At 39.1% G+C, this 12,274-nt stretch overlaps 1 protein-coding gene across 3 annotated transcripts in view; it reads right to left on the minus strand.

Moving 5' to 3' along the window:
• Window positions 1–12,274, minus strand: part of GABRG3 (gamma-aminobutyric acid type A receptor subunit gamma3) — a 302,729-nt gene that overhangs the window by 151,123 nt on the left and 139,332 nt on the right. For all 3 annotated transcript variants that reach the window (XM_059466828.1, XM_059466827.1, XM_059466829.1), the window contains exon 4: window positions 1,026–1,246. In XM_059466828.1, coding sequence (XP_059322811.1) covers window positions 1,026–1,246 — 221 coding nt within the window. The remainder of the gene's footprint in view (window positions 1–1,025; window positions 1,247–12,274) is intronic.

Consider the following 12,274-nt stretch of genomic DNA (forward strand, 5'->3'; position numbering starts at 1 on the left):
TGAGAGGTATGTAAGCCTAACTACTATTATGTAGATAATTGGCCTGAAATACTGAAACAGAACTTCATGGAAAAAAACCCAACCAAATACATAATCAAAATCTCCTGAGAGAAAAAAACCAAAAACAATAACCCAACCAAGAGAATATTGGAGCAGACACCTTAATCCCCAAACTCTTCAGCTAAAGGCAAATGCAATAAGCAAAAGCTCTTCACAGTAGAGCAAGCCTAAGAAGGAAAAGGCACTAGAAATATCAACAGCTTTTCCAGATGTTTATTTCCTTTCTTATTGTTTTCCAAAGACTTTGTATTGGAGCCCAACAGCAGCTGCAAGTGTGATCAGCCCTCTCAGGTGCACTGAGAGGGCTGAACACAACCACAGAAGAAAATGTAGCGTGAAAGGCACATCTCTAAAACAGTTTCCCTTGTGGAACATGGCTTATGGCAAAACTCCCTTCTGAACATCTCATCTCTTCCACAAGTAAACACATATTTTGATTCCACAGGCTTTTTAAAATGCAAATATATACAGTATTTCTAATACCATATAGTTGATTTTATCACAAAGATTAGAAAACTGTAAAAGCCTTTCCTCCAGCAATTCACCCTTGTGATGAGATGTGACAGACTATCTTTCAGCATGACTTATTTGAAGAATCAAGTATTGGCATTAGCATGAATCTAAAAATGCTTTATCCAACCCTGCATCTAACTCCGATCAAAAAGGCTTTTGACAGGTTTTATGGGACTACATATTCCCAATTTTATTACAAGCACTAAAAAGCCCAGCTTGTGCAATTTAGACTGACTTATTTCCCATTTCTCAAGGTTGCTTTCATAGAAAGACAAGACTTTGTTTTTTAAACTTAGAAGTACTTATGCCTGAATAATTAAATATTTGCAAAGCATGGCCACATACGCATCAGGAAGAAAACAGCAGAGGAGAGCAAAGATATTGCTGAAAATTACTCTTACTACACCAGAGCTGGGAGAAGCTTTCAGCCCTGCACCTTGCCAAGTGCTCACCTGAGGGTGTACAAGATCTTGCCATCATTCCATATGCGGAGGAGCTGGTTGGGGGTGGTGATCCAGTGGGCCTCTGCTGTCTTTGAGTTACGAAATATCGTGTCTGGGATCCAGATCAAGCCAACCATGTTGCTGTTCAGAGTCAGTATCTTCATGGTGCTGTTGAAACGAAGACGGCTGTCTGTCCACGTCTGGGCAAAAAATATATCAATTTGATATTCCTGCAAAGAAAGCATGATACATCAATTGAAATCAGTTCCACATTTCATACTATTTGGTGTTTGATTAAGTCTGTTCTGGGGCAGATCAACAGGGTATATGTTCTGGCCAATGGAGCTATGTTTTCTTTCTCTACTGCCTTAGGAATATTTTTTTTTCCATTTTTTTTCACCCTTTTATTTTTATATCTAGCTGCCTAATGAAACATGCTAAACATCTCACTTCCATTAGTCCCGTGCCGTAACAATTTCAGCATTAGCACATTCTTTTTCATTGTCTCTGAAAAGTCACAGCTAAAAGGTATAATTTACAGAGACTTCTTTGTCATAGAACCGATAAGAGACATGAAAGATGAACAGGACCAACAGACATAAGCTAGAGAATAGTAAATTCCCCTGATTATATGAAGCTTTTTAGGGAAGAGGTTGTGTAAATGCAATAAAATAATTTTCCCATTTGCTACCAATTATTCAGCCACGCTTTCTCAGGCCACATTGCAGTAGAGTGAAAAGGCAGGCATGTGCTCCTTTACAGACCCTGATTCTAAGAGCTGAACACTCATCCCTGAATATGCTAATACTTTAATTTACATTAAATTTGTCCTTCCATTTACTCCATGTTTTACTGTTCTGTTCCTGTAGGTAAGCCATCATAGTACATATATATAAATGCAGAAATTAAAGTACACATGGACAGACAAAATTATACAGGTGAACATATAAACACCATGGTTTATACACTTAAGCCCCATGGAAGAAATTGTATTTTAATTTTGTATTTGAACTGTGAATTCAAGCCACCAGAGGCTGGAAAAGGTCATGCTACATTTGCTTGTGTTCCTCTTCCTCTATTCAAAGACTGAAAAATGAATAATAGACTGCTCTATTTTTGAACCTCAGGGAAACATCCGAGTCCATCATGCAATACCCTCCCAATATCACAGAGCTGGCTGTCACAGGGATGACGTTCAATGATGTGGCACAAAGTGTGTGCTCTACAGCAGGGGCTAATACAGGGCTTGGGAACAATCCAAAGGAAAACATCTCTCTAGGACCCCTGATAGATGCACTCCTGGTATATCTAAACAAAGGGTAATTAATTAGGGCTATATATAAAGTCCGAATTTGCTTTTATTTCACTTCTTTCTGTCTGTTGTTTCAATACAGTAGTATTGGGTTTTTTCTTTATAGACAGTGTATTTCTATATAGTTAGTAGAGCTTGCAGTCTGAATTGAGGACAGTGTTTTTGCTAAGAGGCCCCTGTTTCTCCTGTGCTATTACATTTTTGGCGGGCCACCCCTTCAAAGCTGATGCTGTAACACCAGGAAACCCAATTCACTGGCACTGTAATCCAAGTCCAAAACACACTCTGGGCCTCACATCTCTAGATGATAAATGATCAAAAGGTGCATAAGTGGTGCTAGCAGGTATCCAAACACCAGGTAGTAGATCACCTCAGGAATTAAAGCCTAGCCACCAAAGGCAATAAGGACCATTTTCCTTCATAGCTTATCTCACTTCTATTTCTCATTGTATTATTAGCATTAGTTTTGCAGGGAAGATGACAGATTTGAATCTGAAGAGACTTTTCTTTCAAATAGATGACATCTCCACAGATCTGAAGCATGTAATGTAATGTACACAGTGCACCTCTGTTATTCAGAAAGAACATCCTTAATGCACCAGGTTTTAGATGTCAGAGCACTGATGTTCTTTCTTTAAGTCAACTGCGTTTTAGCCTTTGAAAGTCTAATGACAAGTACTGGCACATTCACCTTCTGCAGAAAGGAATATGCCAGACATGTCTATGGGTTTCTCCAAATGCTGAGTGAGTAGAGTTGCTTTTCCTAGCCCACATGTGAGAATCTGTATTTATAGAACCAAAGCCCATTTGTATACAGCTGGCTAATGACAGTGCTGTCTTTTCACAGCATAAGTTTTTGCATGATATTCACATTTGAGCTTATTTTATATGAATGCTTAATTTTGACTAAATTTAGGAGTAACCATAATTCATTTCTAGTATATCATGCATATTTAATGATTTTTAGGATTTAAGGTATTCAGGATTTCTACCCTGCCAAAAGAAAGGAAAGACCTTGAGCTCCTTAATACATTCCCATGAGAAGGTACTGCAGCTACATCTGAGCAAAGTGGGCCCCAGCAGCAGTGTAAATGTAACATTGTGGTTTCTATTCCAGTAAACCACTCTGGCTAAATGGATTACATCAGCCTAGAAACAGGGTCATGCTAACACCACTGCCCAACTCCCATTTTGCATCTTTGTTATTTATTGCTGCCACCAATGATCATTATTCAAAATACCTGTAGAATGGGCCACTCCATTTGCCTTAATAAAAAAATTTCAACTCAAATTAAACAGTTCCCAGATCTTCTGGAGTTAATTAGTTCTGAAAAAAACCTTCATTTTTCTTTTGGCAAGCTGAGATGATAAAAAACGAAGCAGCATTTTTAAAAGAAAAGTCACTAAAGTTGGTTGAAGTTGGTTGCGTGGAATTTTTAAACACTTTAACCCTATTAAAAAAAAAATAAAGTATTTAAAGTCCTCAGTCAGAATGTAAAAACTACAAAACCAAAATTTTTCCAGGAAAAATAACCACACATTTCCATTCAATATCTGAATTGAGATTCTCACCATTAATCCCTTTTAAAAGTGAATGTTATATCAGTACATCCCTTCCATTAACCTTTGGAATTTCTTCAGTCTTTAACTAAGCAAATAAGTCACTTTTGAAGTTGGCACTCAGTTCTCCATTTCTGATGGTTCCAAGTCTATGCATATTTCAGAAAATTACCTCTGTCTTCACTGACAACAGGTACTCCATTCCCAGTGAAGGCAACAGCTCCCATATGCTTTTTTGCACAGAGCTGGTACACTGATCTCCAGCACACAGCATCCAACAAGATACTGCCAGAAGAAAGGTCTCTATGTTGGTTTTACAGACAGGTCAATATCATATGATAAAAGAAAGTAATACTCTTCATTTTCTGGCCAACATCTGCCATTTTAGATCTTTACAAAACACAGTGATTGCACTTTGAGAGTTCGGGGCAGTACATAGGTTTCAGTGATGTGATGCCTCACATGAAACAACATCCTAGGACTCTAACAATATTCTTCATGTTCTGTTCTACCACTGCACCAGTAATTTTGTTAATAATCTTCCAATTCTTCCTTCTCCCATTTTTTTTTCCTGGCAGCAGCTATTGACTGCTACATTGAACACAGGAAGAAGTGAAAACCAGCAACATTTAAACAAGATTTCTTCCCAGCAGCAAAAAAGGTAAAACACATTCTACATGAAATACTGAGGTCATGTACAGAAAAGTGTTCTGTCACAAAGTCTTCTTGTCTTAATAGCACCTAGTTTGCCATGCTACCCACTTTTACCACGTATTCACACAGTGCCTGCATGCATTCATTTCAGAGCAGCCAAACTTTGAAAAATCCATTCATTTCCCACTAAAACTTAACCGGTTTATTTGTATTTTGTTTGATTGTATGAAAATATAAAGCCTCATTTCAGACAGCTAACAGTGTATCTTTGTGTGAAATGTCTTTTTTTTTTCTTTATTACTCCCCAAAGTTGCATAGCTACTTATGACCAAAGAATTTCTCATGGCTACTTTTTTTTGCAAATTAACCTTTAATGAACATATTATTTTTATAAATTTCATCATAAAGAGACAGATTCTTCTACTTGCAAGACTTCTCTTTGCAAGAAGCACTCAGTATCGTCTTAAAATTTTAAGGGACATTTTGTCACAGAAAAAACTCTGTATCACCTCCTATGAGGTTATCTTTGAAAATGGGATTGTAAATTGACACCTGACAATGCTCACATAGCTTCCAAAAGTAACTCTTAAAACCAAGAGAGCATATTAGGGCTTTTTTACCTGCACAGTATGCAAGTAATTGTCTCATGTAGAACATTTTTTCCCATTCAAATTTTATAAATTCTTTAAATCTGTAACATTGGCTGAGAGCAATGACTGAATGAGATGAGGAAAATTAGATGGTATTTTCCTGTTCTATGGTTCTGTAGAGAACAAGAAATTAAAGAAAATTTTACCTACTTAATTTTCACTGATTTGTGGACAGAAGCTATAACCCAGATTTAGCAACAGTATTACTTGAAAATAGCTGCAGATAGTCAAAGTTCCAACTACTTGATTTCAGCTTTTTTTTTTTTTTCACATGTCCAAATATTCCTAATGTGGTTTCATTAGTACTTTGAAAATAATCAAGAGTCAGCACTGAATTATTTGCCCTTCAGCTGTGTAGGAATGATTAATGATTGTGAACACCTTGAAAATGCCATTGTCTAAGTCAGCTGCAGTCACAGAGAAAAATGCATTCTTTTCACCCAAGTCTCCAATTGTTTTCTCAGTCAAAAGAGTAGCTAACCTGCTGTTGGTAATATATGGAGCTTTTCTCCTATCATAATGTCTCCTTTTAATTCTGAAAAATATGATGCAATAGGCTGTCACAGTCAGGTAATGGATGCGAATGACTACAGATAAATAGTGTGGTATTCCTTTGTTGCTTCTGCTGCAGCCTTCTCATTTTTTCTGCGTTTTCAAACTTCTTCACAACAACAATGTCAAGAATCCTGTCCTTGGAAAAAATGCAAGAATTTCTTGCATGATATGTTTCAGGTTTTTACTACTGCCTACTAGACTCCTTTTGTGGTTTTTTTGTTGTTTTTTTTCTTTATTTTAGAACCTGCATCTTGATTGGTGATAGAGTGAGACTGTAAATCATTAAAGCTGCTACTGGCATTTGTGCGAGGCTGGTAATCAACTGAATATAGCTATATAATTAGGGTCCAGTTTATATTACAATAATTCTGTGCCCTCCTACACCCCTTGTATAACACGCCAGCACACCACAACACACCACAAACATTGTCTGTAGAAGCTTGGAACTACTATAATAAACTGTGTAAGGGATAAAATCTCCTTTAGCTACCAAAAGGCTGGGCTTCACTGAAGTTGGAAATCCCATTTCTAAGTCTAAAACTGTTCTGGAAATAAGTATTAAACCTTGCTGTTGTATTTCAGCCTAAACCACTCAGTAAGAAGTATGCTTAAAAAATGAATAATGGTTGAGCCTGTTATGTACAAAATGTCATAGAAATGTTAAGTATTATGTTTTAAAAGGGAACATGGGAAGGGGCTGTTCAGGGAAACAGGAGAGACATGGGAGCAAATCTCTAAAGACTGGGAGTCTCCCCCCTTACTGCACACAGCCCCAGACCACAGGTGAACACACCCAGGAACGTTCTTTCTTTATGCCCCTGTCATGCTTGGCTTAGAAGTACAAAGGGAAGGGTTTGAGATATTGTGTTTTCATAGAAAATGTCCCAAATACTAAAGAAATGCTCATGATGTCTGTTTATAATTATTCTGCACTCTGATGCACTTGAGAACATTAAAAGTGAGTAATCTCTTAGGAGTTCGAAGGTGATTTTCAGTAAAAGCGTATTTTTTCCAGCCCAGCTCACCACTAAAAGAAAAGTTCAATGACTGATTCACCTGCCTGTTTAGTTGTGTGACAAATGAGTGAAAGAGGAAATGCTCCCTGAAATATGGAATGAGTGGTTCCCTCTTCCTGAACCAGTACATTCACATGTCTGATATCAAAACACCGAGAGTAATTCTCTTGAGGCCACCTTCAGCTTCCCTGATTAATTGCATTTTACCCTGGGCTAGAATGAGGAGAGAATTGTGCTCTGTCCATCTTATGAAAAGACTTTTGGTAATTTGAAAGAGGTACCTTGATCATACCTATTTTTGGTATTGATGGAAATAAGTAGTTTCACAGCAGCTGCCACACGATGTGTGCTGATTATTGATCAGACTGCACGCTGTATAGATTGTGAAAAGTCAGGAACTGTGATCTCAGGAGACCTCTAGAAGGCTTAAAATGTTAAGCTTTAATGTAAACCTTAATAGTACTGCTTGACAGCTTTTGCTTGGGTTTGTACCCTGTGTGCAACCTGCATTTTAATTTCAGGAGCTGGTTAAAACCTCTCAGATATCCTGTGGAAAGGAACTGAAAGTTCTATCAATGGAAATCTACATTGTCATTTTTTGGAAATAGTGCAGAAATAAATAAACTATATTTGCTCTAGAAAACACAGTAAAATAGTGCACTTCATATGCAGTGTACATTCAAAACTCTTGCGGTATCAAGACCAACACAAGCCTTCTGTGAAGACAGTAATTCTCACACAGGTCCTGAAAGTTTGCCTTGCTTTCAGCAGAGCTTGGGATGAGTGGAGTAGCACTGTTAGGGCTGCCTGTAACTTTTCCTGAAGTATCTCTGCCAGGCTGGAGCTTTGTGTTTCCAGAGGCTGCCCAGTAGTTAATGGGGGTTTATTTACTTCACACAATACAACACTGGGTTTGTTGCCTAACAGACAGCATAGCAGGAATCACCTTCCCATTCCCCACCAGTTTGCTTTGTTTCCACTCTCTGTGCTCCTGCTCCCTTTCCAGATCCTAATTCCTAATAGCCTCTATTGAGAGTGGAAGAGTGGGCAACACATTCCCACTTTTGGATTTTTTCTCTTCTTAATCTGAATTTATCTTTCCCATCAGTGTTAAGGCTTTACCTCCAAAAGACAGTCAAAAGAAAGAGATTAAGATTAGTTTTACAGTAGTAGTAAAATATATGTTTGAAAACTTTCCAAACTGTTTTATGTATAGAAAGGCTTTCAATAACTTGGTCCTTTTTTTGAGAATTTGCTTTGGTACTTTCATATTGTTACAAGCATCACGGTCCCATGGGCAAAATACAGTGGAAGAAGCAAATTCAAAATTGAGATTGTCTTTACAAATATAAGGGCTATTCTAGTTAGCAACATCAAAATATTTCAGCAAGCAGCACTAATCATCTCCATAGCTGAATGCTTGGAGTCGAAAAAAAAAGCAAGCTATTCTCATCACTGACTCAGTAGGAATGTTGGAGCAAGGAGGATGGAAGCTCACCTTCTTCACTGCAGTATTGCCTCCTGCCTGCTTCAGAAAGTTATTTCACTGATGATTTTCTGCTATTATAAAGAGGAAAAGACCTCTAACTTCACACAAGAAACAAAGTATGCAAGTATCATATAGCACTTCCTTTCTCTGAGAAAACATTTGTCTGTCTCCCTCTGCCTATTTTGGCTCTTTGGAGGCTAGCTTTAGGCCTTCTGCATTCCAGATAACTTCTTCCATTCAGTTACAGGAAGAGCTGGAGATTTTTGGCTTGGCCCATCCCCTTACATCTCTTTGAGACTTCTCTTCACTCAACATTGATGGATTATCTCCTCTGCTTCAATCAATCATTTCACAGTCAGAAACACAGCATGAAATTAGAAATAATGCATTTCAGAAAATCGGCTGTAGCCCTGTTCTCTCCCCTTTTGGTGGAAGACTTTTTAAGTATTGCCACTTCCCATTTCCTTTTGGAGCCTTTTGTTGGCTTCTGTTGCTATTAAAGCATTCCCAAAGACATCCTGATTGCTATGATCATGCCACAACTGCATTTCCACAGCCTCTTCTCTTGGTGTGTCAGGGTTCATGTCCTGTTCCAGACTGTGCCTGATGGGAAGCTTTGCCTTTGATGAGACATAATTGTATAAGCTTAAAATTGGTCTGCTTCAGAAAAGAGGTGTCCAAAGCATGCAAAGAAGTGCAGGGGATGCACACGGCAGCGCGCAGACTTTTCATCTCTGTTAACTGGTGAGCACTGTTACTCCAAATGCTAGTCAGAGCAGTCCTTCCTAAGAAGATTGCTGCTGGAAGGAACAATGTTTTCTGGGATTGACAGAGAAAGTACAGTGCTCACTCTGACCTGCAATTTAAGGCTTTACTACTAAGACAGCAGTCGGGATGGAGAGAGAGAAAGAGACTAAAAATGCGTAACTGAAGAAACCAAGGTTGTTAACTTAAGAATTTAGTAACATAAAAGCACAAGGACAAGGTTAACTCCTGTGGAAATAGTAAAGAAATAAAAATTAATAATCCCTGACCAGAAGAAACAAAGAAAGAGAAAATTAAGAGACTGTGAATATATGTTAATGGCTGTACCTAACATAATAAAGTACATTACCAATGTCTCCTAAGAATGCTTGATATCTGAAAAATTTATAAAATTATAAACATACTCAAGAGTATTTGCATATTACAATAGAAGATTTCCCAACTTTATAAACATAGTTTTTGAAGCATTACCTTATTCAAAACAGAAGCTAAACTATATCTTTCACAAAAAATAAATGCATTCTCAAAGACTGCACACAAAACCACAAAAAGTCTTTATGCTCATAGTCTCTGTATGAAACAGATTTTTTAACTGGAAAGAGTGCCTTTTAACCTAAGAAGTGAAAGAATATTTTGAAATGTCTTTTATGCCATCAGGAACCTAGGAAAGGAGAGCTTACCATGATGTTTTCACATTTACTGTCACTCTTAGCACAAGAAGAGTTGTAAGGGAATGGGAGACAGGGCAGACACTCAGAGTAGAGGGTCAGGTACAGTGATGGTCCCACACACAGTTCTGAGCCAGAGAAAAGATGGTAAGGAACACTTTTAGGGAGGCAGATGGGAAGATCAGGTAGGTAAAAGTCATGTTCTAGCTGCTCCCCTCCAGAGGCACTTTCAGGTAACCCCTAAGGCCATGTTATACCTTAAGAACCCACATGCCACTCTACTACAGAACCCAAGTGTCCCAGAAAGTTGCACTCTTATAACACCATGATTGGGAAACAAAAAATTACAACCTCTTTTTCTCAGAAGCTGAGATATTGAGGGCATTCATGTCTTCTCCAAGATGCAGGAAAGCTACAGCTCACCGGGGATATTTCACCATCTCAAACCATCCTGCCATGCATCACCGAACACTTTCAAGGGTCAAAATACATAAATATACACAATCCTGCATTTGCTCAAAACAAACATTAACTCACTGATTGCATCCCCACAGCTGAATAAAGAGAGACCACACACATAGCTCAAATACCCACATCCAGTCATTCACCTCACTATACTGTCAGCTGAATTCCTTGCACTGTTGCTCCCAAGGCAAATGTGGCACAGAGGCAGCTAAAACTAAAAAAATGTAGACATACACCAGTTGGTGCCACTAAGTCTTGGGGACAAGTATTGATCCCTGGATATCTTTGATTTAGCAGAATAGACATACCCAGGCCACAAAGTCTGAATTTATTACAACATAAATAGGATCCAAAAGGAGAGTTTAAAATTCTGGATGACAGAAATCAGGGAAATAAATGAAGCCACAGCGAGCAGGGGAGTTATATCCTATATCCACAGGATGTGAATAGGTGTTACTCTAATTAAGCAAAATGATGCACAAAAAAGTCAACTGTGCACAAAGTAGTAGAAAAAAGCTCATCTGTAAAAGCCCTAATTTGCATATGAGGGAAATGCAAATGTTTAACTGCTCTAAAAATAAGTGTTTTGCCACCTAGGCACAAGGGGATGGTCTGTAATGAGTCTGTGTACAAACCTTTCTTGCTCTTGGCCTCCACAGGAGCCAGGGCAGCCCTGCACCCTGTGAACTGCTGGCTCGGGTGAAAGCAGAGCCTTCTCTGCTTCTGCACTACTGGGAGCATGCTTTGAGGGGACGCTGAGACTTCATGTTCAAAATATGGAGCCCATAAGACTGTGCTGGCTGCCCCAGCAGTCTGAGCCTAGCCTTATCACATTTCCGAGCCTAAGAGCACTCCAGATCACAGCCCACCTCTTCAAAGGCAGGTAAATGTGTGCATGCTTCACCTAGGCTTCACAACAGAAGCAAAGGGACTTTTTCATAGGATAAGTATCTGGGGGTTGATCCTTGCCTCAGCTTCTTTGATCTCTTGTTTTGGCCAACTCCAAGGCCCTGAGCTCCAGTGATCCAAGCCATACCTCCTCCCAAATCTTCTTGTATTATATGGTTTGACACCCAGAATTAGTTTTGCCATGCCATAAAACCCATCTTTTCAAGCCAAATTCCATCAAATTCCAATTCCTCACTGATTTCAGTCTGTTCTTTTTTGATGTGAGACTTATTGAAACACCTATTGACATTGGTAATTCTTCACTGTCCCTAGTGAGGGAACAAGGGACACCAGATGACACAGTAGACGGCTGATTGCCATTCACTGAGCCCTGCAATGACTGAAATTCAGAAGTTCAGGTTGTTCATATCAGTTTTACATGAGTACATTTCTCTTATATTCACAAATGCCATCACTCACCAGTTCGGGAAATTTTAAAGGAAATTACAAGAAAATTATCAGAAAATATGATTAAGGGGGAAAAAAGGAAAAAAATTAAAGAACCCAAACAAGAAATGTTAAGATCTGTCTTGCAAAGCTCATTTGGGAAAATGAAATATAGTCCTGTAAAGATGTGCAAAACAAACTCACACCTTAAATCAGCATGTCTTCAAGTACTTCATGATTAATTCCTGATATTGGCACATAGCTTTTTACACTATATTAGAAGGAATAAGAAGGAATTCTGCTACAACCTGTGACCCATGAAAAGAGATAATTACGGGTGTAGCTTGTGTGGGAAAAAACACTTTATATCCCACACAGATTCACGTTCTAACAAGAAATGAAAGAGTTAATATAAATAGGTGACAACACAAGCACTCTTGATATGCTGTGCCCAAAGCCCCCAGCACCAGGCAGGTAATTCTACACAAGGGCAGCTGCATCTCCAACCCAGGGGAGGAAGGCACTTCATCTGTTGCCATGGTAACACTGCCACACCCCCATCCCCCTTTGCTCCCCCACGCTCTGCTGGTCCCCTCCCTGTTGCCACAGTAACCACTTGACATCAGTCCCATCCTCCCAGCCCTGCATCCCCTCCCTGGGTGCCTCCCTCCCCCTTCAGCCATCAGCTGAGGGGACACACTGACATGGGCACCAGGCAGCTGGGAATTGAACCGGGGGACACAGGGAAAGCTCTGTTCCAGAGCCACAAAAGGTTGTGGAGGGCCTGTT

This window comes from Ammospiza nelsoni, chromosome 2, assembly GCF_027579445.1.
Source record: "Ammospiza nelsoni isolate bAmmNel1 chromosome 2, bAmmNel1.pri, whole genome shotgun sequence".
Lineage (NCBI taxonomy): Eukaryota > Metazoa > Chordata > Aves > Passeriformes > Passerellidae > Ammospiza > Ammospiza nelsoni.